Source organism: Heptranchias perlo, chromosome 36, assembly GCF_035084215.1.
Source record: "Heptranchias perlo isolate sHepPer1 chromosome 36, sHepPer1.hap1, whole genome shotgun sequence".
Classification (NCBI taxonomy): domain Eukaryota; kingdom Metazoa; phylum Chordata; class Chondrichthyes; order Hexanchiformes; family Hexanchidae; genus Heptranchias; species Heptranchias perlo.
This window is the reverse complement of record NC_090360.1, coordinates 15,210,209-15,236,534: the sequence shown is the minus strand read 5'-3', so window position 1 is coordinate 15,236,534 and position 26,326 is coordinate 15,210,209. Positions and strand designations below refer to the sequence as shown.

General features: G+C 43.8%; 1 protein-coding gene across 1 annotated transcript in view; it reads left to right on the top strand.

Moving 5' to 3' along the window:
- The window catches only part of wdfy4 (WDFY family member 4), a 225,644-nt gene extending 199,877 nt beyond the window's left edge, over positions 1 to 25,767 (top strand). Inside the window, exons 57-63 of the mRNA XM_067972622.1 lie at positions 342 to 499; positions 3,571 to 3,729; positions 5,953 to 6,132; positions 14,798 to 14,980; positions 18,097 to 18,190; positions 23,420 to 23,531; positions 24,188 to 25,767. Coding sequence (XP_067828723.1) covers positions 342 to 499; positions 3,571 to 3,729; positions 5,953 to 6,132; positions 14,798 to 14,980; positions 18,097 to 18,190; positions 23,420 to 23,531; positions 24,188 to 24,254 — 953 coding nt within the window. The 3' untranslated portion in view covers positions 24,255 to 25,767. The remainder of the gene's footprint in view (positions 1 to 341; positions 500 to 3,570; positions 3,730 to 5,952; positions 6,133 to 14,797; positions 14,981 to 18,096; positions 18,191 to 23,419; positions 23,532 to 24,187) is intronic.
- The last annotated feature ends 559 nt before the right edge of the window (positions 25,768 to 26,326 follow it).

Genomic DNA, 26,326 nt, shown 5'->3' with positions numbered 1-26,326 from the left:
GGAATCACTGGATGTAAGCTGGAGGGCATCTGTATTGATTCTATTTCCTTGAGGATCTGGTCTGCCCAAGCTGGCACCATCCCCACCCAAGAAGGCAGGTGAGAGTCACACTCATGGGGCAGCAGTGGTAATCTGAACCAAGTTCCAGGAAGTGTGCAAGCAAGAAAATTGCTCCTCTGATCTCCCCTCCCTGCAGTAATTAATGCAGCTGAGATCAGGGGGAATCAAGCCCATGTCCCACCACTGCCAAAGCACAGCTGGCTGGTGGTCCCATGTTCTGGATCTCTACAGCAGTTCACTATCTCCCTCTCATAGTCCATTACTTACCTTGTTTTACACAGAATTAATGAAGGGAGCTGTTGGACACATCGTACATACTGAGAAGGGGGTTCTTGCTGTCGAGAAGAATAAATTACTGATATCACCTCACTGGAACAAAACCTTCTCCTGGGGTTATGATGACTTCAGCTGCTCTCTGGGGAACTACGGCTCTGACAAGGTGTGTAAAATGCATAAACAGCTGAAGGCCAAGAATGTTTCATCCGTCTTTCGGATGAGACGTTAAATCGAGGTCCCACCTGCCCCCTCAGGTAGATGTAAAAGACCCCATGACACTATTTCGAAGAAGAACAGCTTTGGGACGTCCTGAGGTTGTGAAAGGGGCTATATAAATGCAAGTCTTTCTTTCATAGATGGAGAAGCACCAAATCCAAAGAGCCTACATTTATGAGTACTGAGTCAGATTCGCAGATTAGTGTGCACATAAAAATTCAGTAGATTTAAATTAACTCTTTACGATGGCACAGAAGATGTCTGCCTAATGATGTTTGAACAATTTTGCCTTTTGAGCTTTGATCTATCTGATGTAAATTATGCATAAAGAACAATCTTGCATTTATACAGCGCCTTTCACGACCTCATGAGGCCCCAAAGCGCTTCACAGACAATGCAGTACTTTTCAACTGTAATCACTGTTGTGATGTAGGCAAATGCAGCAGCCAATTTGTGCACAGCAAGATCCCACAGTGAGAGAATCTGTTTTAGCCATATTGGTTGAGAGATAACCGTTGGCCACTCCCCTGCTCTTCTTCGAATAGTGTTATATGATCAGTTACATATATCTGAGAGGGCAGATAGGGCCTCGGTTTAACGTCTCATCCCAAAGACGGCACCTTCGACAGGGCAGCGCGCCCTCAGTACTGCACTGGTGTGTCGGCCTAGATGATATGCTCCCATCCTACAGTGAGGCTCAAACCCACAAACTTTTACCTCTGAGGCAAAAGCTCTACCACTGAGCCAAGGCTGATACTTAAGAGAAAAAGAAAGAGATTTTGGTTTGATTTCCGAAGAGGTTTATTAATAAGACGTGTTATCAAATTCATAAAGCAACAGCATAAAGAGGTGATTCTATGCTGATGCCTTGAGTTGGCAGTTTTACATCTAGTAAATATACTATTAATAATGAATATTATTAATGGTTTGTTGCTTTATCATGCATTCACTTTATTATTGGACCAATTGAGGGAATGAGAAACAAACAGAAAACTGTTTAGCCAAAAGAACATTTCAAAATTTGAAGCCGCAAATCAGCCATGATCTAATTAAATGGCGGATCAGGCCCGAGGGGCTGAATGGCCTCCGCCTGTTCCTGATGTTCCCATGTTCCAAACTCAGATTAAGAGGACGACACTTTCCAAAACCCCACCCCGTGTCCTCAGCCACATGTGCATAGCCGACAGTTTGTTCGAATATCGGTGGTACACTGCTCGTGATTTTGTGCTAAGCTATCCACTTTGTGCAAGGCCCCACAGGAGGTGTGAGGACTTGGAAAAGTTTGTTCACTCTAACAGTCTGAGATCGGGTGTGTAATTCTTCGTGCAAGAGGGGATTGCAAAAGGTGAAAGGACCAAAGGAGAAACAGTAACCTGGGATACTGAGAGTTCTTAAATGAGAAAATGTTCCAATAAACATGGATGCCATTTTTTAACTGGAAAATGTTAAAGTTGAGCCTGAATTTGGAGATGTCCAGCGGACAGTCGAAAGATTCCACTCCAAACCGTTGAAGCAAGAATACCATCCCGGGCAGTTTAATTGTGTACAATTCAACCTGTTGGAATAATGCATCCTATTGATCCATAATAGAAAAGTGTGAAAACCACTGCTCTGTGTGGGGACCCCCAACAAATATTGACACACTCCTGGTGTCCCCCCTCCAAATATTGACACATTCCTGGTGACCCCCCCTCCAAATATTGACACACTCCTGGTGTCCCCCCTACAAATATTGACACATTCCCAGTGACCCCCCCCCTACAAATATTGACACATTCCTGGTGGCCCCTCTACAAATATTGACACATTCCCAGTGACCCCCCCCTTACAAATATTGACACATTCCTGGTGGCCCCTCTACAAATATTGACACATTCCCAGTGACCCCCCCCTACAAATATTGACACACTCCTGTTGACCCCCTACAAATATTGACACATTCCTGGTGACCCCCTATAAATATTGACACACTCCTGGTGACCCCCTACAAATATTGACACATTCCTGGTGACCCCCTATAAATATTGACACACTCCTGGTGACCCCCTACAAATATTGACACATTCCTGGTGACCCCCTATAAATATTGACACACTCCTGGTGACCCCCTATAAATATTGACACACTCGTCGGGACCCCCTACAAATATTTACACACTTTTGGGGATTCCCCTCCAAATACTGAAATTCCTGTAGACCCACTGCAGATATCGAAACTCTCCTTGGGACCTCCTTTTCTCCCCCTCCCCTCCCCTCCCCTCCCCCCCTCCCCAAATACTGACATACTCTCGTGGACCATTGCAAATTTTGGCCCACTCCTGAGACTCCCAGCAAGTATTGATACATTCCCTGGGACAACTAGTCTTAATCTCTGAAAGGAAAGTCGAGCTAACATTGCAGAAGTAATCTTATTAACATATACAATAACGTCCGAATTGGTGAAAAATACAGAAACAAGAGACAATACAGAATTCTCGAGACACTGTGATGTGGCTGTCAGGAAGGTGGTGACCCCAGGGATTGCCCGGCTGGCCGCCTGGAGTCTAAAATCCCTTGTTAGAGCATTATTGGTAGCGGGGACAGAGAAGGCCTCTGCTGGCCAGAGGAAAGGAACTTCTGCTGGTGAACGAACAGTGAGAGAAAAACGTGGGTTGGGAAGGAGGGGAGAAAATGTGTGTGAGAAAGAGAGGCACAAGAGCACACATTGAGAAACGTTAGATGGAACTGCACAGAACAGAGACACAGAAAGGCAGGAATGCCAAGTAGGAAACAAAGAGCACAAAACAATTGATGGCAGGAGGGCGAAATGTGGGCCGACTGTCTTCCATTTGTAAAGCTGAACGTGAAAGTAGATTATGTAAAGAGTGGTGAAATGACAGGAGGAGGTGACAACCAGTTAATAGTCCTGCTTCAATCATTCGTACACCCCAAAAACAGGTTAACGCAGGATGAGTGAAGAACTGAACACTAATTGAATTGTAATTATATTTGTAAAAATGGCATATTCTTTATGATACAGATTCTAAGTGTATTCGAATGCCTGTCGGACTGGGGGCAGTGTCTGTGTGCTGCGTGCCCAACACCTACAACTGTTATCACTGGAGGGATGAGCAGTGTGGTATGCGTATGGGAAATCCCATCCAACAAAGAAAAAGTGAAAAGCATGATATTGAAAGAGGTATGTTACTGCCTTTTTGTATTTGCCCGTCCCTGTTACCTTTATCTAGCTCGCACAGCGTCACGTGAAGTTCCAGTGTTTGTTGCAAATGATCCCGCCTGAGACTTTAATCATGTATGTTCACAATTGGCTGTCTGGAGCGTACAAGGTCACTTTAATGTATTGGCTATCAACTGTGAGTGGATAGTTCATACATAAACAACCATTTCCAGCCTCTGTCTGTGCAGGTGTCGGGACAACAGTTGATTGAGGGCTGGCTGAAGCCACCCCATAATGCAGCATGGCTTACCTCTTCGACACATGTGGGGGCTGGAGAAGCTGATGCCTGAATTAAAAGCAGACAGTTGGCAACTATGGTAGTTTGGATATATTAACCCTATTGTCTAAACACGACAGACGCAAAGTGGTCATAATCAGTAAACTCCAGCACTAATCACTGCTCCCCTGCTTCAGAGACCTTCGTGTCTATAACCCTTGCTTATGTCTAGTCTGAACTTCTGTTAACAAGTTCAAATGGGCTTTTTCCCAATTTTTTGCAAGGGCTACGAATAATTGAAGCAGAACCGTTAACTGGTTGCCATTTCCTCCCATCATTTCATCACTCTTTACATAATCTACTTTCTCATTCAGCTGCGCAAACAAGACAGTCAGCCCACATTTCTCCCTCCTGTCTGAAATAGTTTGTGTGATCTTTGTTTCCTGCTTGGCCTTCCTGTGTATCTCTGTTTCAGACGGTTTCACAGTATGCTCTTGTGCACCCAAACCATCTCTGTCCGTCTGTCTCCCTCTCTCGTGCTCTCGTTCAGTCGCTCTCTATCGCTCTATCTATCTCTTTCTTTCTCTCTTTCTATCTCTTTCTCTCTCTCTCTTTCTAACACACGCAGACACATCAAAAACAAAAACAATTCTCAAGTACACTTCAATATCCCATAATATGTGTGGTATAAACAATGGAACTCAACACTTTCCTGAAAAATAAACCATCAGTGAGTCAAGCTCACAGAACTCATTTGGCCTTCAGACTTGTGAACAATACAACCAATATCACCAAGTGTTTTTGGGGTCCTGTCTGTAACCCATGCGGTACAGTGGCTGCCACCGTTATTTCACACAAAAATTGCTCCAGTTGTTTTTATTTGTCATCTTCTCCCCACAAATCAGTCCAGAAGATGAAAGTCTGGGAATGTTGCACTTTCTCTGATGCTATCTGACAAATATAACTTTATTGGAAAGATGCAAATCTTCTGATGCTGGAATTCTAAGTATGTTAAGCACTGCACTTCAGATTTCTGTTGGTGAGCTGTGTAATCTCTCATGATTTTGCAGTTGATTTACATCAGAGTAATTAAGCAAACTTATTTGTACTAAATTTAGTCATGAAAGAAGTCAGTTAAGGGAAGATCTTTTTGAGGTATATAGAATATTAAATGGTATAGCTGAGATAAACCCAGACTGTCACTTCAAATTAAGCTCAGAAAGTGGGGCAGGAGCAGATAAACTTCAATTCATGAAAAAGTACATTTAAAACAGAGGTTATGAAGAGTGATCCATTTTTGGAATTTTTGCAATGCAGTTGGATGTTGTAATGGGAAAGTTAGAGTACTGAGAGTATCAGCTTGGCTCAGTGGTAGCACTTTCCCCTCTGAGTCAGAAGATATGGGTTCAAACACCAACCCAGATACTTGAGTGCCTAATCTAGGCTGACACTTCAGTCCAATACTGAGGGAGTGCTGTCTTCCAGATGGGACATTAAACTGATGCCCCCATCTACCTGCTCCGGTGAACACGAAAGATCCCATGGCACGATTCAAAGAACAGGGGAGTTCTCCCAGTATCCTGGCCAACAATTATCCATCAACTGATGCCTCTAAAAACAGATTAACCAGTTATTTATCTCAATAATATTTGTGGGATCTTGCCTACATAACAATGACTGCAATTCAAAAGTAATTCGTTGGCTGGGAAGGTTTTCAGAATGTCCTGAGGTCACTATATTAATGCATTTCTTTTCTTCACTGGAGCGATGAGCTTCAGCAGGAGAGCTAGGGTGTCTTTGGTATCTCCCCTCCCACGAGCCAATCCTCTCTTTTCTGAGAGCAGCATGGTAAGGTTTCATTCCCATGTGTCTCCATCCTATCCAGAAAAAAAAAATCAAAGATTGAAATCATTTAATGGCTTGTTAACATGATCAAGCCTCACAGCTGCTGTTATCCTTTATTCCAGGTACTTCATGGACATACAGAAGCTGTCACTTGCCTGGTGGTGTCTTTATCTTATAATGTAATTGTGAGTGGATCACGTGACAGGACGTGCATTGTCTGGGACTTCAACACACTGACTTACGTCAGTCAACTTCAGGATCATAAAGCGACAGTTTCCGCTGTCTCCATCAATGACTTAACTGTAAGTCCCATCCCTTGTCTGTTTGCTCAAAGGAGAAATCTGTTAAAATACTTCCAACAGGTCAAAGGTGAAACTACACAGAATGAAGGAGAATCAAATGCTTGAATATCAACTAAATGAATGTAACCAACTAACAATGTTTTTATAAAAGTCTATTATTTTAGTCCTTTTACATTTAATTGCAAACAACGGAACACTTCTTCAACAATGAATGAAGAAAGAGGCCTCATGGTTTTCATTGGGTGAATACACCATGAGGTGTGATGCTGAGTCTTTCTTTACATAGAATTACAGCACAGAAACAGGTCATTCGGCCCGACTGATCTGTGCCAGCACCTATGCTCCACGCGAGCCTCCGCCACCCTACTTCACTTCATCTAGCCCTATCAGCATATCTTTCTTTTCTTTTCTCCCTCATGTGCTTATCTAGCTTCCCCTTAAATGCATCTATGCTATTTGCCTCAACGACTCCTTGTGGTAGCAAGTTCCACATTCTAACCACTCTTAGAGTAAAGAAGATTCTCCTGAATTCCCTATTGGATTTATTGGTGACTACCTTGTATTTATGACCCCTAGTTTTGGTCTCTCCCACAAGTGGAAACATCTTCTCTAGGTCTACCCTATCAAACCCCTTCATGATTTTAAAGATGTTTATTAGGTCACCTCTCAGCCTTCTCTTTTCTAGAAAAAAGAGCCCTAGCCTTTCCCGATAAGTATATCCTCTCAGTTCTGGTATCATCCTTGTAAGTCTTTTTTAACACCTTCTCACCAACGTTTCTCTCAACAACAATAACTTGCATTAATATAGCGTCTTTATGGTAAGGAAATGCTCCAAAGTCCTTCTCCATCTCTGCAGAAGGCACTGACCGCCTGTTGGAGTACATGTCCACAGGCACCTTACGGAACCTCGCAGAAGTGGCCGGTATTCTGACCTAATCCTTAGCGTTTAGTGTCGGCAGGCTGTATTGACCACAGCGCATCAGAGCCGAGCCTGATCCTGGCCTCACTTAAGCTCCACATATGTCTGCTTGCAGCAGGGGTCAGTGGGTAGCCATCAGGAGCAAGAACCCTGCTGATTTCTCCCATCTGGACCCCAGGGCTTTCTGAGATCAGTTCTAATGTCCCTACTCAGACCCAGCTGCGATTGGCTCACTCAGGGAAAGATTGGGGATTGAACCTGGGATTTTCCTGGTCTGTATGAAGTGCTTATCGACTGGGTAAACGTGCAGAGCCATTTGGAAGAACTGCGATGCTGAGTCTTGTATACCAGGAAGCTGCCAGGTTTGATCGATGCAGAGTTAGCTGATCTCAGCTCAGGTTGTTGTGGGAAACTGGAATTGGCCTCAGCGCCACTCGGCCAGAAAAGGGGGTTAATCAACCAGGGTTCTCACACTTGATAAATATCCAGTTGCTCCTAGTGGAAAGCGCACAAGTGAGGAGAGAATCGGGTTTGGTGTTAATTTCTCCGAACGTTTCCTACACTCAGCCTAGACTCTCACATGAGAAATTACCACTTGATATTGGAGGCTATATCAGTGTAATTCACAACCTTTCAAAGATGAGGGGAGAGAGGGAATGAATTGGTCAGCGCAGTGGGTTAGCACTGTCCTTCTAGGCCAGGAGGTTGCTAGCTCCATACTGGGCGTTTAACGGTCACAATCTCCGTTGAAACTGCAGTCCAGGACAATGTGCTACATTGTTGGAGATGCTGTCCCTGGAATGAGATGTTAGACTGAACAGCCGTCTGCCTCTTCAGATGTGAAGGTTCCCGTGGTGCAATTCTCCCAGTTTCTTGGCCAATATTCCTCCTTCACCCTAAACCAACAAAAAAAAACAGGTTGATTTTATTGCTGTTGGTGGAACAGTGCTGCCTTAGAATAACACAAGTTACTGCATTTCAAAGATGCTTTGGTAAGGTGGGACAATAAATGCAAATATTGTTATAAATCACTTGTCGCTATTGTAAATCACCTTTACCAGAGCTTAGTCCAACGTACACCACTGCCCACACCAAACAAATAGCAACAGAAATGACAAGTATCTGCGATCACTGGGAGGTCACTGCTTTCGCCCTGGGGTTTTGCTTGATGACTGTTTTTATCTCTCGAATTGGAACAAAGTTGCCAAGTAGCACTGTGCAAGTGGCCTGCAACTTGGCAGCCTCAGTCTAAATCAAGAGTAAGAACAAATATTACCCTTCAGTCTCACAAAATTAACTCAATGCTGTTTGTTATAATGTTGATATTTCTTTGTTTTCATATGCTCATCATGTGTGCGGATGTGCACGCGTGTGGGTGTGCACACGTGTGGGTATGCACAATGTGCGTGATTTGTTTTTTTACATGCACATACGACCAGTTTTGAGGAATTATTCCTTTTCAGGAAGATGAGAATGGATCCCATCACTTCCCTTGTCTGATGATGGTTCTCCTTCAGTGTATTTATAGGGTGTCTTCACCCTATCCTATCTCCATTCAGGTGCAGTAAGCAGTTAGGAAGGGGAATGGTATGTTGGCGTTCATTGCAAGACGATTTGAGTACAGGAACAGGGGTGTCTTACAGGGCCTTGGTGAGACCACATCTGGAGTATTGTGAGCAGTTTTGGTCTCCTTATCTGAGGAAGGATGTCCTTGCCATTGGAGGGAGTGCAACAAAGGTTTACCATACTGATTCCTGGGATGGCAGGACTGACGTATGAGGAGAGATTGGGTCAACTAGGCCTATATTCACTAGAGTTTAGAAGAATGAGAGATGATCTCATCGAAACATATAAAATTCTAACAGGACTAGACAGACTAGATGCAGGGAGGATGTTCTAGATGGCTGGGGAGTCCAGAACCAGGGGTCACAGTCTCAGGATACGGGGTATGCCATTTAGAACCGAGATGAGGAGAAATTTCTTCACTCAGAGGGTGGTGAACCTGTGGAATTCTCTACTACAGAAGGCAGTGGAGGCCAAGCCATTAGATGTATTCAAGAAGGAGATAGATATATTTCTTAATTCTCAAGGGATATGGGGAAAAAGCGAGAACAGGGTACTGAGTTAGACGATCAGCCATGATCATTTTGAATGGTGGAGCAGGCTCGAAGGGCCGAATGGCCTACTCTTGCTCCTATTTTCTATGTTTCCTACTGGAGCTCCCTTTGAGCGTGGCTTCCCCACAGGGGATGGTGAGGTCGGTGAATTTGCCCTTTGTGTTTCATCCTGGCATCCTCAAAACAGAACGCTGTTAACTTTTACACCATTACCCGATTGCGAGATAGACAAGGCTCAAAACTAAGCTGTGTAACGCTGACCAAAATCTTCTGTTATACCCACTGCGGCTTTTAACGCTCCACTCCTGGTTGAGGCATCTTCTTAGGCATCAAACTGACACCAGCAGTGGCGTATAAAATGGGCCGATACATGTTGGCTCACTGGGAGCCAGATCCGTGCCCTACGCATAATTTTGAATTATTTAGATAGACTTTATTTGAATAGACAATGAGGTTGTTCCTAAAAGAATCAAGACTTTAGGCGATTACAATGTTAAGAGTTCCGAAAGTTGCACAGAATCAAATGGTGGCTACACGTATGAATATACACAGGCTACGATCTGAAGCATTCACTGCCGTGAAGGACATTAAAGTGGCCTAATCTGCCACCAAGGAAACAAGCGGACTTGTCCACTGAGTGCAGTGACGTGGTTGGAACCGTGATGCAGTGGAGGTGGAGTGTTGGGAATTTATGGGAGTCGAGGCTGGGGATGAGAGGTCTAACGGCCGGTAGAAGGATGTAGCAGATTGGGAGTGCAGTAGAGAGGGCATTGAGGTTGAGAGCTAACGATGATGTTTGGCAACACCTGAAGAGCTACACAATGGGGGAAGTAGCGGGGCTGGCTGTTTGCGTGATATATGTTATTACACGGAATAATATTGCTGCAAGTACTACTTGTGATAACGTTAAACTGTTTAGAGATTTTTTTCCTCTCCTGTTGTGAGCAGAGTGTGGTTGTCTTGTTCTTATGATGTTTTATTGCCACAGGAGCCATTTAAAGCTGAGTAATATCCTCGACTGCAAATTATACTGTAATAAAAATTTATGATATTGTGGAGAGTATAATCTTTTGCAATTTAAAAATATTTAGAGCTGCCTAAAGTTTATTACCCTGTTTGTAGTGTCAGAGATGGGAATGGCCTTGCTTTTGTTATTTCACTAAGGATTAATGGGATGATCTTATTTTAGTTGCGTTTCACCCAGGATTGGCGGATTCATAAGTCAGCCAACGGAAATTGGTTCTGTGTTTGATTCGTTCAAGTGTCATAAAAATTGGGTGATCTAAAATCAGCAAATTCAAAATGTAAAACATTAAAATCATGGTTGTGATACCAGTGATTTTAATTCTGTCAGCCGATCAGTTGTAAGATGGCTGATTAACTTTAACGACCTGAATCTTTTACTGGATGAGGAGGTGGGGGAGGGAGGTGCAACGTCATGGGATGAATTTCAGTGCCACTTCTCCTACGGAAACCTTACACGTAAACAGGCTCCCGTCAAACTTACGCACAAGTTACGGTGGCGAAGTGGGAGAACTGAGGGAATTCACCCTCCCCGCCCCCCCCCCCCATATCTCTCTTCACGATGGCAGGGACACGTTCTCAGTGCCTACTCTTGCCACCATGGACATGGGGAAGGCAGAGCGTTACATGCGCAGACCAAGAGGCACGCACCTGTTACCTTGCCCCAGCCTCCGACAGCTGGCACAAACATAAGAACACAGAAATGGAAGTAGACCATTCAGCCCCTCGAGCCTGTTCCGCCATTCAATTAGATCATGGCTGATCTGTATCTTAACTCCATCTAGCTGCCATGGTTCCGTAACTCTTAATACCCTTTGCCTAACAAAAACCTATCAATCTCATCACTTTCAATGAGCTAATGTATTTCAGTTCAAAACATCCAACAAGGTGGCCAGCTGTCTCTAGCCATGAGAAAGTAAATGACAACGGAGGGCTTTTATATTCCAGCCAGTGTTCATCATTACAGCTCCACCTGGCTAATCTAGTTGCCTTCTTACTCCATTATATCTCCCTAAATTATAGTGTTAAAAATTCAACTGGTAAGAAGAACAAAAAAAATCACAAAACTTATCAATAATCTCGGCCATCCTGTCTCCCGATATCCAAAGCAACTTTCCCTCAGATGGGCCTTTCTTCTCCCAAGGACTTCGGGTTTGGCTGCTCCTCCATTCCCAAACCTCAGAACCTCCAACTGGGCCTTTGATCCCAATATTTTCAGCCATGCACGATCTCATTGCCCCATCCCCCACATGTCAGAGTGAGCTGTCGCCCTTTTAAAAAAAAATTAAAGCAAGACAATCTTTTCAGTCCCTGTCCTCTGTCAGCCATTTTGTCTTTGAGTGTGCTCATGGGTAGGAAATCGTTGGTATTTGACTGAACGGCAGGTTAGTCAACTTGGAGTGTCCCTCAAACCTTGAATGTCTCAGAACACAGCCTCTATATATTCCACCATTTAATGTTGTTACTTAAAAAATAGATTTTGTCTGTGAGTATTGTAAAATGTTATCAAAATCAACAGAAATAAAGCTGAAAGTACTAATCCTGTACAAATGAAATTCTGTATCTTAAAAAGTGTAGTTGTTACGTTGCTCTGGAGGTGTTGAGACTTTGCAATACAGTTAATAAATGATAGTGTTGCTTTTCAAACTCACACCAGTCAGAGTCAGACTAGGTCTTTTTTAATATACATTTGTTGATGAGATGTGGGTGACACTTTCTGCTTTATTGCCCATCCCTAGCTGCCCCATGTGAGGGGTCTTCTCCTTGAACTAATGCAGTCCTTGTGGTGATGGTGCTCGCACAATGGTGTTGGGTAGGGAATTTTAGGATATTGACCCAGCAACGATATAGGAAGACATTATTATAGTTACTAATAAGTTTGCATTAGGTCCCATCTATGTAAAATAGACTGGAAAACAGCTTGGCTTAATGGTAGTAGTCTTGCCTCTGACTTAGTAAGGTCGTAGCTCTCGGATTGAAGCATAGAATTTAGGCTGACACTTCAGTGCAGTACTGAGGGAGTCCTACATTGTGAGAGATTTACTAATGTATATTCATAAACATATGCTGTGCATATACAAACGGTTGTTTGCTTTCCTGGTGTCAGACAGTCAGGATCAGTCTCGCAAAGAGGTCCAAAGTGGATGGCACCTGTTGCAATCAATGGAGTTGCTCCTGGTTGCAGACAGCAATTTCCTGTCAGTGATGCCACCTCTGTCTCCAAGGAGTCCTGATAGTGGTGGCTGTCCTTTGGGGTATAATGGGGTAAGACAGACAGGGTCTCTGCAGATGCTGATTCAATACGTTAGTTGGTTGTTCATTATTACAAAGGATACTAAAAAAACAAAGACTTGCTTTCATGACCTCAGGACGTCCCAAAGCACTTTACAGCTAATGAAGTACTTTTTGAAGTATAGTCACTGTTGTAATGTAGGAAACACAGCAGCCAATTTGTGCACAGTAAGATCCCAGAAACAGCAATGAATTGAATGACCAGATCATCTGTTGTTTAGTGATGTTGGTTGAGGGATAAATATTAGTCAGGACACCGTGGATAAACTCCCCTGCTCTTCTTCGAATAGTGCCATGGGATCTTTTACGTCCACCTGAGAGGGCAAACGGGGCCTTGATTTAACATCTCATCCAAAAGACAGCACCTCCGACAGTGCAGCACTCATTCAGTATAGCGCTGGAGGGTCAACCTGGGTGATGAGCTCAAGTCTTTGGAGTGGGACTTGAACCCACAACCTTCAGAAGCGAGCGTGATACCAACTGAACCACAGCTGACACCGGGGTCATGTATCTTTAAAATTAGAGTCAACAGTACAAACCATCCACGTCATGGACAGCATCTGTCCCTCATCATAGTTACCTCATTGTAATTGTATCTGGTATTGTGGGCAGTTATTCCATCTTGTGGTTATTGAGTAGACACTCCAGCTATTTGTCTCACATTATGGGCTTATCTGCCCTAGTCCCACATTGGCTGCTTATGAGTTTCGAGAGGACCGAAACAAAGACCAAAATCTAAGATTTCTAATCCGGGGGCCAATGACCACAGAGACCCTGTTAGTGCCAGGACACTGTCTTTGTCAAGAATTTACAGTTAACAAGCAAGAAAGTTGTTTAGCATAGAAACAGAAAACATTTCAAAAGTCTCAATAAAAAGGAAAAGGGAAGGGGCTTAGACTACAGCAGTCTGCCATTCTTTTACAGTTTTTCGATTCTATCAAAAACACCATTCATGCAAAAATGAGGACAAATGGCATGGCTGCCAAACTCTCCCATCAAATCTGGGATTGGCATCACTCCACTTGCAGTCGGTTTCAGATACAGTTTTACGTGATGAAACTGCAATAGGCATATTGAAACCTTTATTATCCATCAGAATTTTTGCAGGATAAAATCTTGTGTCAGACTTTTCTCATTGCACACCTTATTACATAGGATTACAAAGAGTTACATCGAGTCTACAGCACAGAAACAGGCCATTCGGCCCAATTGGTCTATGCCGGCGTTTATGCTCCACACGAGCCTTCTCCCACTCCTCTTCATCTATTCCTTTCTCCTTCATCTGCATTTCTAGCTTCCCCTTAAATGCATCTATGATATTCAGCTCAACTACTCCTTGTGATAGCAAGTCTCAAATTTTTACCACTCTCTGGGTAAGGAAGTTTCTCCTGAATTCCCTATTGGATTAATTAGTGACTATCTTATATTTAGAAGAAAGTTATTCTTTCTTTTGCTCTTTGGATTGTACTCATCTTCAGTGTTGTGCCCAAAGCTTCGGTTTATCGCATGCATAAGATCAACACTTTGGGGACTCTGAAGATCCCCCAGCCCCCCTGCATTGTGGTGGAAAATGTAGTTGGAATGATCTGAACTGATCCCATCTGATGTGTGATTATGCTGTACTTTTAGCCATATTACAGCAGCAGGAATATTATTTAATTCACATCAAAGACCCACCTTCACTAGCAGTATCAGTGCACGTGAGTTATAAGATCTTTGTCATGAATAAGCAAACAGCTTGGTCGTTCCGCCAGTTCAAATGCAGTTTAAATCAGTGGGCAGCATTTTTAAGGGCTGCCCGGGTTAAATTATGAGGTTGCATAGACTGGGCTTGTACTCCCTTGAGTATAGAAGATTTAGGGGTGATTTTAATTGAGGTGTTTAAGACAATTAAAGGATTTGATAGGGTAGAGAGAGAGAGAGAAACTATTTCCTCTGGTGGGGGAGTCCAGAACAAGGGGGCATAACCTTAAAATTAGAGCTAGGCCGTTCAGGGATGATGTCAGGAAGCACTTCTTCACACAAAGGGTGGTGGAAATCTGGAACTCTCTCCCCCCAAAAAGCTGTTGAGGCTGGGGGTCAATTGCAAATTTCAAAACTGCAAGTACCACTTGGCCGAGATATTGGCAGAACGCTGGAGTCTGGGAGGAGTACCAAACCCATGGAGCTGTACTGCAACAAGAGTCACACCTTCAGGAGGGAAGGGCAGGAAACTGGAAGCCAAGATTGCTCCTGCACCCTAACACACTGTAGATCTGGACGTACAGTCCAGTGGTATTTAGTGAGCTCACCATTCACTGCTTTATTATTTCAGGGCGACATCGTCTCCTGTGCAGGAACACACCTGTACCTGTGGACTATCAACGGGCAAGCCATCACAAGTATTAACACATCCTCAGAGCCGACGGATGAGATTCTGTGTTGCTGTTTCACAGAAGTGCATGAATGGGACTCTCGTAATGTTGTTGTAACAGGATGTGCTGACGGCGTTTTACGAGTAAGTGTCACCAATAGCCAGCAGCAGGTAAAGGCTGGCAGTTTGTGAACTGCTTTTCAAAAGAAATGACCTGTTTAATTTACATAGAATTACATGGAATTTACAGCACAGAAACCATTTGGTCCACGCCAGTGTTTACATGAGCCTCCTCTCACTCTTCTTCATCTCACCCTATCAGCATAACCTCCTCTTCCTTTCTCCCTCATGTGTTTATGTAGCTTCCCCTTAAATGCATCTGTGCTATTCGCCTCAACCACTCCATGTGACAGCGTGTTCCACATTATCACCACTCTCTGGTAAAGAAGTTTCTCCTGAATTCCTTATTGGATTTACTAGTGACTGATTGGATTTATTGGTGACTATTACAATTGCCGTGGTCGGAAAATCAAGGCCCGGGTGTGCAGAATTTCAAAATAAGCACTCGTAATGTTAGTCAGGAATGCTGAAGTGCAGAATCCTACCCTAATGGTCTGGGACAGGATGAAAGCTTCTGAGAGATCCGGCCTGTGCTGAACAGCCTTTGGAACGAGCCTTAAACATCAGCAAATGGAAGGAAAAAGGTGATAGCCTGAGGGCTGTCGTTCTTATTAATGTCTTTTTATGATATTCCTCTGCTATTTTAATGCAATTGCACTGTTTATTTTGTTAATGCCTCGACTAAAATAATGAACAAAGGAATGTCGTACAACAATGTTGAGTGTTGCTTCACTAATCACCAATTGTAATTGTTGGATTGAAGTGCATAATGTTCAGATTAACTCAAGGGTGCTAATCATTTGCTATTTGCACCAATGTCAGCTGTGGCTCAGTTGGTAGCACGTTTGCTTTTTAGTCAGAAGGTTGTGGGTTCAAGTCCCACTATGGAGACTTGAGTATATAATCCAGACTGACCCTCCAGCGCTGTATTGAGGGAGTGCTGCACTGTCGGAGGTGCTGTCTTTTGGATGAGATGTTAAACTGCCCTCTCGGGTGGATGTAAAAGATCCCATGGTAGCCTTGGAGTTCTCCTGGTGTTCTGGCCAATATCTATACCTCAACCAAAACCACTAAAACAGATTGTACAGATTTTTATCTCACTTCTGTTTGTGGAAATTGGCTGCTGCAATTCCCTACATTGCAACACTAATTGTCCAGAAACTGCTGATTTCACAAAAGTGGATGAAAATCATGCAGGTCGCAAATCGGGTGCCTGACCCCCAGTCCTAAATTCCCGATCTGTGCCCCGTCACACAAAACTCAGCATCGGGTTAATGCAGCCCTTAGTGTGGTACTGATCCATACGGACCAGCAAGGCCCCAGGGTCCATCCCTAGTCTGTGCCGAACCAGGGCAGCAGTTGGACATGGGCGGGACGGGACGGGGGATGGGATGGGGACGGGGTTGGGGAAATGGGGGGATGGAAAATCAGCCAAGGTTCTCACTCCTGACTGACATTCAGCGACACCTGGACGCAAGGAAGCAGAGGTCCATGCCAGCACCCATGGAACCAGTATGAGCCAGTGCCTTTAGGGCAGGAGGGAAGCTATTACTTTTAGCAAAGAACATCACAGGAGAAAATGAGATTATAATCAGTGTGCAGGCCTTTGGCTTATTTCACCCTCGGCACTATGTTTTGCAGTCCAGCTGCACAATGCAAACAACTGCTGCATTAGTTACCTTTCCCCCTGCGGCTTTCTATATCCATTTACAACATATTCCCTTTTTCTAAAACAGGATCGTTTACATCGGAGAGACACTGTGGGAACCATATACAGCCCATAGCTATCTTTCTATATTGCATTTATCTTCCTCATTTGTAAAATTTAAATGATAAGAACAATACTTGAAACCTTTTATGTTGCTGGTATGTTTGACAAATAGGTAATGGATTTCATTTCTTATGATCCCTTAATGAGCAATATTTGGAATTGTTTTACCTTTCCCTGAGAACACAGCATAACCCGAAGTACATGTTTTATTAGACTTCCTTGCAATTGCTTTATTCCAGTTTATGTAAGCACTAAGTATTTAAAAATGTCCACGCATTGAAGAGTTAAACAGCTGACTTGGACAGTTTACATTTCTTTGTGTAACATCTCTGAATTTTCCATTCTGATTGTGCCCATCTGGAATTTTACCCCAGTGTCGAGCTCCTCATTGAACGGGTGACAGAGATTAAGTTGACAGGCACATTCCTTCAGTCGCAGGTGTTGAAGACGAGACTTATGATATACATTTTTCCTCTCCTCTTCATCCTCTCTGTCTTAAAATGATGATTTATTGCATTGTCCCCATGTCTTTCTGTAGATCTCAAGAACCATGGAACTGCTTCCCTCCCTCAGTCTTTTCTTCCAAAATCCTCAGGCTTTTAAAACCCAAGAATGGTGTCCCTGCTTTATAATTCAGCTCATCTCCTCTCTTCTCTTCGACCTTGGTTCATTCATGGGCCAACAACAACAACTTGCATTTATATAGCGCCTTTAATGTCGTAAAATGTCCCAGGGATGTTATCAAACAAAATTTGACACCGAGCCACATAAGGAAATATTAGGACAGGTGACCAAAAGCTTGGTCAAAGAGGAAGATTTTAAGAAGCGTCTTACAAGAGAAGAGAGAGATAGAGAGTCGGAGAGGTTTAGGGAGGGAATTCCAGAGCTTAGGGCCTAGGCAGCTGAAGACACGGCCGCCAATGGTGGAGTGATGACAGATGGGGAAGCGCAAGAGGCCAGGATTGGAGGAGTGCAGAGATCTCGGAGGGTTGTAGGGCTGGAGGAGATTACAGCGATAGGGTGGGGCAAGACCATGGAGGAATTTGAAAACAAGGATGAGAATTTTAAAATCGAGGCGTTGCCGGACTGGGAGCCAATGCTGGTCAGTGAGCACAGCGGTGATGGGTGATCGGGACTTGGTGCGAGTTAGGATAGGGGCAGCAGAGTTTTGGATGAGCTCAAGTTTACAGAGCTCATCCAAATTAGATTTCTCTGCAAGAAAGGTATGCTGCATAACAGCTCAAAAGTGCCATTCAGGCCAAGCAGTTCGCTTGTTTCTTTTGTGTTTATCTAGTGCGGAGTTGTTTGTTTTTTCTTGCAAATCATGAGGTGAAATTTTATAAAACTCTGGTCTATTTTCTACTTACAGCTATGGAAGACAGAGTATACAAAAGTGCAAGTCACCAAGAATGATGGACGACCAGCCTCACCTCAGCACATGGTGCCTGCTTCAGAAAAGAATGGTAATATTTAAGTAGTGCATGCTTTATTAGCCCCACAGAGGCATAATAACCAGAACGTATCAAGTAGCTCTTCCTCCACAGAGCGTCTCCCTAGTTAACGCAAGTGCTCAGGAGTGGAATGCTTGCAGACAACTCAATGGTTTGCATGGCAACACTTCCATATCACAGACTGCTTTTGTCCTTCAAGTACTGAGTGTTCTCTGCAGCTTTCTGAATAAAGATGTTGAAAGCTGCTTTTTCTAACTGTTTAATGCTGTCTATCACGTAGTTGAATTTGAAAAATGTTGATTTAAACTTTTCTGATGCAATAATCAAAGCTTCAAGTAGGATTTTTTTTTGTCATACCATATATAGATATAAAATTAAATTCTGATGGAAATTGTTTCTTGCCCTGATATTGCCCCTCCCCCTTTGCCTGCTTTGTGTCTAAATATGGTGGACAGAGCCATTAGCGAGGCCTGGTTGACCTCTGACACAGGCTCGGCCTCTGCAGTGCCTAATGCCAGGAATTGCGGGCGGAACCACGAGCACAGTTGCAGGCCGAGCTGCTGGCCTTAGGGTCTCCTGTTGGAGAGCAAAGTCCGAAGCCCCAAGGCCCAAAGATCTTCTGGGTTCCCGAAAATGGTAACCGCAATCTTACCTATAGGGTTCTTCTTGCCCTTTCCCACTTCCTTCGCCCCACCATTGGCGACCGTGCCTTCAGCCGTCTAGACCCTAAGCTCTGGAATTCCCTCCCGAAACTTCTTCGCCTCACCACCTCTCTCTCCTCCTTTAAGATGCTGCTTAAAACCTACCTCTTTGACCAAGCATTTGAGCACCAGTCCTAATGTCTCCTTTGGCTCTGTGCCAATTTATGTCTGATTGCACTCCTGTGAAGCGCCTCAGGAGGTTTTCCTACGTTAAAAGCGCTGCAGAAATGCTAGTTATTGTTGCTGTTTTTGCCGAACCCTCCATTCTGAGGGGTGTCCTAGGGCAAGGCGCAGCACCAACTTCCTGGGCTGCCACGGGAAGTGGGCACCCATAGGTGGCACTGGAAGGAAAATGAGGCAGGAGGGCCAAGAACCTCCCCACCAGCCTCATTAACATTTCAGTGCTGGGCCTACACCTACCACAGGGGCAGGTCCTCCTCTCGCCATCTAGAGAAGCCCTGAAAATCCTGGGATAGCGTAAAGGGGGAAGACACTTGGCAGATCAGGTCCCCGCCCCATTTCCGCTTGGCAGCACCTGGGAAATGTATGCTACAAAGAGAAATATTGCAGCCAGCATTTCCTCCTTTGGAGGTTGTTCTTTAAGTAAACTGTAAAATGTATTTATGGAGACGACATGTAATATGTCCAATTGCTTATGTGGATTGAAGAAACCTTGTTAATAGTAGCAGTGGGATTCAGAAGTAAGTGTCAAGTTTGAGTCTCATCCATGACTGATTAATGGGAAAGAGCATTGAATGAATCAGAGGGAGCAGTGCAGTCTGTCTGGGACCCGCAGTCCTCACTAAAGCAGTTCTCCTGATCAGGCCATCCCAGCTTTCCAGATGAACAAGGACATGTAGCGAGATGGGAATCAGGAGTGAGGACCTATCAAAGGGAAAATCTAAATAACAATTAAATAAAGTGGAATGAATAAAGGGCTTGTCATTGAACCTGTGAATTTCAGTTTAGCCGTCACTATTCCTGCAGATCATCAGTAGGAACCTCAATCAGCTCCAACTTTCCATTTTGTAATTGGGGACAAAGAACACATTTGGACCAGAAGATGCCAGGTTCAATTCCTGGTCTATGCTGATCTCAGTTGGGAGCTACAATGGCCTCCCTGTCTCCAGGTTAGGGAGAACAAAATCAGCCAGTTCTGATCACAATTAAATGCCACCCCCCCTCCCCCCCGCCACCTCGGAAAGTGGTGGGTGGGAGGGGGTTGTCCTCCACAGTAGAATAGCCTGCTGCTAGACTCAATCTAGGCTCACACACACTCAAGTGAGGTACCAGGTGGCTGCTGATGCCATGGAACCATAACCCAACAGGGATGAGCACTTTTAAGAGAGGAGCTGTCGGGAAAAAACAAAATCTTACTGACCCTCAGCCTAACCTCTGAGGTTAAATCCCATCAACCAGCACAGAGGAAGTTCATTGTGTTTCAAAAATAAATGGCGAATTACAGCATAAAAATTTATATATTCATTTTAGGTTGCAACACTAGTTGGTCTATTGAAAGAGCACAGTGGGAAAATCCATCAATTATAAATCAGAAGTGACTGAACGGAAGCATGCTGGGAAATTGAACAAACAGCACAGAGCCCCACTGGCAAATAGCTAAAACATATTGCATCTGTCAGATTATTGGGAGCACATCTGTAAATAGAACGATTCTAAAATCATCTTTTGATGGAGACAAAGCAAACAACAATTATATAGGAGTAGGTATTGTTACTGGTGATGGTGGGTCTAACTTGGTAATGTAGATCATGAAAAGCTATCTCACCTTCCCCAGCACAGTAGAACCAAAGGACACGGCCTGTGCTTGAAGGGGGGTAAATTTAAAACTAATCTGCAGAAACATTGGCCTCGATATTACCCCTGCCCCCCACAATGGGCGGGAGAGGGTCAGGGGGAGAGGGGGGTTAAACCGTCAAATGCACGAAATGGTACCCATGGATTGGGAAACGGGGCAGTGAAAGGGAGACGGGGGCTGCTGGCTCCATAGGGTGAGTGTCTTTTTCAACGCTCCTTAAGGGCCAGGAGGATCAGGAGTGATTCCCACAGCCCCTCAAGGAAGCCGTCAGTCTCCCCTCTGTCGATCGCGGCCTTTCTTTTCCCCCCCTCCGATCGCCGAGCTCCCCCCTCCAGCCCCGACGTCCTCTCTCTCCCCCCTGCCATGATGTCCTCTCTTCTCCACCCCACCACGCCACCCCCCTATCCTGGCCGCGATGTCCGACCTATTGCCGGGGACTGTCCCCAAGGGTCCGCGGTTGTGGCCTTCTGCTTCTGGTTTTCCCTCCCAGCCGCCAGCCAGGCTGTCAATTTGTCCGGCTGCCAGGTGGGAAACGGATCCAAAAAATTCTAACGAGGTCCTACCGTTAAGTGCGGCAGGACCTCGGCATTGCCAGGTTCTTCGGCCGTTTTGGGCCTCCCTCCCGATAAATATCGGGGCCATTATTTCAGTGAGCGAGTGGTCAATCTATGGAACAGACTCCCTAGGGAGACAGTGGAAGCAGTTAGTATTAATTCATTCAAAAGCAAATTAGATAGATTGCGTTCAGAAAATAACATTTTGGGATACAATATATTAGTAATTTGCGATATGCCATGTGGTAAGTGTAACATGCTTGGGAGGAACAGATGACTCTGGACCTGTGGTTCCCAAAGTTCTCCACCACTGGGGTTTTCCTCGAGTCATGTCTGGGTCTGTTGTAGACTAATTGATAGAGGTTGATTGCCATGATTAGTCAACAGCTCCATTATTGTTGTATCATGTGATGACCAGGATGGTAGGAGGCGAACCAGATGGACCTTGGTCTTTTTTCGCCAATTCCTATGATCCGAACACTTGACCCACTCGTATAATATTTCTCTGACCCCTTTTTAATGGAGATGGTAACCCTTTCTATTTTAAGTGGGTTATACCTCCATTCACGTAGCAGATGGAGAAGTGTGACCTGAATTCTTTGCGTTTGTTTACCAATGTTTACGCTTGAGTTTCCTTCCTGATGACTGCACCTTGCCCTCTTGATACATAAGGAAAATAGTCACACTGTGCGCCCCAGCAGAACTACATTAAACCTCTAGGAACTGCTTTGGTATTCCTGTTTCTGCCTGACTCAAATGGCATCCATTTACGATGTTGGAACCAGCTTTAGGAAGGCTTGGACTTGCCTCGCATGTTTCTACATGATGTCCAGCACTCATCCAGTATCGTTGTATCAAAAGTGACCGGTACTTACAGAGCACTACATTGAGAAGTGTTTGACACACATCTAACCCCCAATATTTTCTCTCTCTCCCCTCCTTTCTGGAAGGTAGCAATATATGTTCAGGTATCCTTCCACATGCCGCAACAGCCCTCCAATACTTCACCTCCGAGACCATTTTAGATAGGGACTTTCAGCAGACTGTTCAACTACAAAGGGCATCACAGTCAAAGCCGACCTTGTCCTCATTCAATGTCGAAATACGAAGAGTGGGTCCCAGGAGTGGCAATCCTGACTGATTTTATTCCCCCTTTCGGTAGCCCACAGGCCTATCGTCCGCTGCTGTCCCAGCTGAGATCAGCAAACTCAACATCAGCCAGGGATCAAACCGTGAACCATGTGCTCACTGCACTAAACGGTTCCCATTCCCTTAAATCTGTTATCAGCAGACCAGATCATGGTACAGTGCATTGTTGCGGAGTTCCCAGATGTCCCAGATAGCACCTGCTCTCAGGCATCCCCCTCAGCTCAGGGCATCAAGTGGGGTACTGGACACTTCTCCACAGAGGAGGGAGGAATACCAGACAGAGTCTCCTCAGGAGCAACATTGGCAGAGGCCTGGTGAAGTGGGTTGTCCAGTCATCCTGTTGGTTGGTGAATGGTGCATGTTGCAGAGGGAAGAACTTGAAAAATGGGTCTAAATAAATAATATGAAATTTAAAATCTGTATCCACCGATGAAAACTCGGTGCCAAACACGATAGCTTTGTGAGTGCTGACAATTTCATTGCGTCACCATGTCTGTAAACCCTGTATTTCCTTTAACAAACAGAAAATAAGTGGCAATTATAGGCTTTAAATACCTTACGCAATGTTATGTGGCTGGGAATTAAGTAGTAATTTCCCCATTGTTGTGGGTAATAATGGCTTAAATTATAATTGCATACCTTCCAGTAGCTCAAAACAGGAAAATAGCTGCTCTGGCTGTTATTATTTCACTGACTACTTTTGTTTGTTTAGCCATGGAGATCGATAGCACAGAGATGTTGGGCACATTCAACCAAGGATGAGTCACTGCTGACCTAACCTTGCAAGTTAGAAGGCATTTAATAATGCACAAATCTGAATTCCTGATTAGAGCTCAGCTTCGCTGAACATCACGATTAAAATTTAATTAAATTGGGACATCCCCTCACATTACCGGACAGGCAGAAATTAACCCTGGATGTTTACTGCGAGCACTACCTGTTTGCCATTAAAAAGACATCTACTTGACTGGCACGTCTCCCTGAAGTAATGACCACGGCTTTTAATAATCCTCCACAGCAGGTTACAGATGGGAACGAAACGCTGTCCTTTGTCGAGAGCTGAGCAGAAACGATGCGCTTTCAGGAAAACAAAACAAACGGAATCCTGCAGTCACAGCGCTGGCCATCTCCAGGTAACGTGCTTGTTCTTTTAATGCTCAGCAGAGGGCACACATCCGAACGGGAGATCACAATTACACAGCAACTCAGGGACTGCGCATTGTTCCTGTCAGTTCTGCATCCCATGTCCTGTATACAATTAGTGGAGAAGGTTTATCGCCATTTAGAAATCTGCTGGGAAGAGTCTAAATTTTTCCAAGTGAAGTATAACTTTGATTGTTCACAACGCTGTAATTGGTGTTTCTTGAATTTGTTTGACTTATCAAAGCATATTGAAGTTTAGAATTGAAGGTACAGCCAGTTATTTACAGCAATTCAAAAATGCAGCGTTTTTGGCAGGGCTTGGTCACATTTTTTTTTCAGTGAATTAGTCCTGCTTGTCTCAATACAGTTTCTCAATGAATGGTCCTGCCCTGAATAAGCTTCTTATTTTGAACAGCTCCGCAGTGGAGGCAGTATAGAATGGAAGGTCTAAATGAAAAAATAACTGAGATCCAAGATGCAGTAAAGGGTGTTTCTCTGGGGTTACTGTTGGAATAAAGGGCACACAAATCCCGGCCTACACGTTGGTGCTTGAAGTGAAAATAAAAGAGATACTTTGTGCTATACTGCCATCCTTCACCTTGATGAGTTAAGAAATTGTTAAAAGTCTCTGGCTTTTTCCTCACAGGAATCATGCTAAACTGTTTGTTGGTGATTCATGGGGCAGAGTCTACAGTTGGTCTGTTGAAGGTTGAAATAATAACTGCGAGTGGGAGATCGATGATGATGGATTCCATAAAGACAAAACGGCCTCCAGTGAAGGATATATTGGCTGAAGAAATACCTGCTCAGAAAGTTTCCTGCTGCACTATTACATTTACATTCATTTCTCCACCATTTCTGTAGTAACGTGCGTTCATTTGAACTGGTCCAGATGCAAAATCTTGGCAATTGTACAATGGAAAAAGTTGAATGAAATTCTAATTTTTAAGCATTATTGGAATTTTATTGGAAATTATGACTTTATGCAATGGAACATTTTCTATTCACATTAATTCACACATACTGGAGCTGGCCGTTCTGGGAAATGTATTTTTACAGGGTTTACGGGGGAGTAGGTGTTGAGAATTTCTGACTTGACTGTGGATGGTGTGACACTGATGGCCTCATTACCTAAACTCACCAACAATAGTCCTGCCCAGTGAACAAGCAGTTGGCGGTACCTGCTCTCAGAATAATACGATGCATGTAAGTGGAACTCCTTCTGAATGGCAGTACATGCAAAACAATTGGATCTTGAAGCTTAAGAGAAACCAGCTTCATTGAGACTCACATTACCTACTTCAAGAGGTTGATACATCGATACTCAATGTCTTGCATGATAAGTATACAGCGATCAAGGACAAAGATTAAAAACAAGTTAAAAGTTCTAATCCAGTCATTTGATCAGTTTATTTACTCAGCTCTGTTAGAGCAAGAGTTGCTTGTTTTGACTCAAGCTTCACACTTTGTTGTGTTGACGAACAGATGCATTTATAGGGATTCTTTGAGCATTTTTGGAGAGGGAGAAAGTTCTCCTACGTCTTTAGGACGGTGAAGTTCCACAGTACATGAGGTGTCGGAACCAATTCTAATTTTTTCTTTGAGCTGTTTTGGAATATGTCCTGCAGCAAGCTAGGTTCACGAGAGGCAGCCTGCTGGGATCTGAAAATCACTAGGGTTGGACGTGTCCTTCAGGGGCTCATTCCAAAAGGCGCTTAGCCAAGGAAACGGCCACAAATTATACAACAAAGTTCCTGATTTACAACAGCAACAGATGTTCAAATGGTAGTTTCGGATGTGGGGACATGAAGTGCAAATATTTACAGTAAAGCTTTTGCTCACAGTTTGGAAATAACAATATATGTAGGGTTTAAAATTCGGATTGCAATTTGACAATAATCTTCATTGTGTAAATTGTCAGACTTGTATTTTTTTGTCACTTCAATTAGCATAAAAGGGCAGTGAGAATTTGATACTATTGAATGTACCATCATATTGTCACCATGGATTTAACCTATCCTTCATACACATTGTAAATGGGTAGAAAAGAGCCCATTTTTAAAATATATATATAGCTGATATTTGATTTGGTTCTGCTAGGCAGCTATGGACTGCTTTTATTTTGACCGGGGATCACATCCAGCGATTGTACCTCAATAGAATTTTGTTTTCTACAATCATGTACATGCAGATGATCAAATAAAGTTTGGATAAACAGGAAGAGAATGCGGACAAAAGTTAGCTTTGTTCTTTTTTGCTGATGTTGGGGTTTGTGGTTTCAGATGGTATGGCATTACTCTAATGTGTTTTCAATTAAGGTTGTACATTAACCCTTAGTAATTTAACATTACAAAACATGGCCAAGTGTATCATTCCTAATCGTTTAAGAATAGAATGAAAATTATTAGCAGATGTTTTCAGTGGAAAGGCCTGTCCCACTCACTGTTTTATAAATGGTCTATCTGGTTCATTAGATTTTATAAGGGGCCTGTGCAACTCTTATTCTGCTCTATCTGATTTAGTTTGTGTAACAAAGGGTTTTGCTGATTCATTCTGCTTTATAAAGGGCCTGTCCAACTCTCATTGGTTTATAAAGGGTGTGTGAAACTCTCATTCTGTTTTGTATAGTGCCTATCAAATGCTCCCTCTATTTATAAAGGGCCTATCCAAATCTCACTCCTGTTTTATAAAGAGCCTATCCAAATCTCACTCCTGTTTTATAAAGAGCCTATCCAACTCTCACTCCTGTTTTATAAAGAGCCTATCCAACTCTCACTCCTGTTTT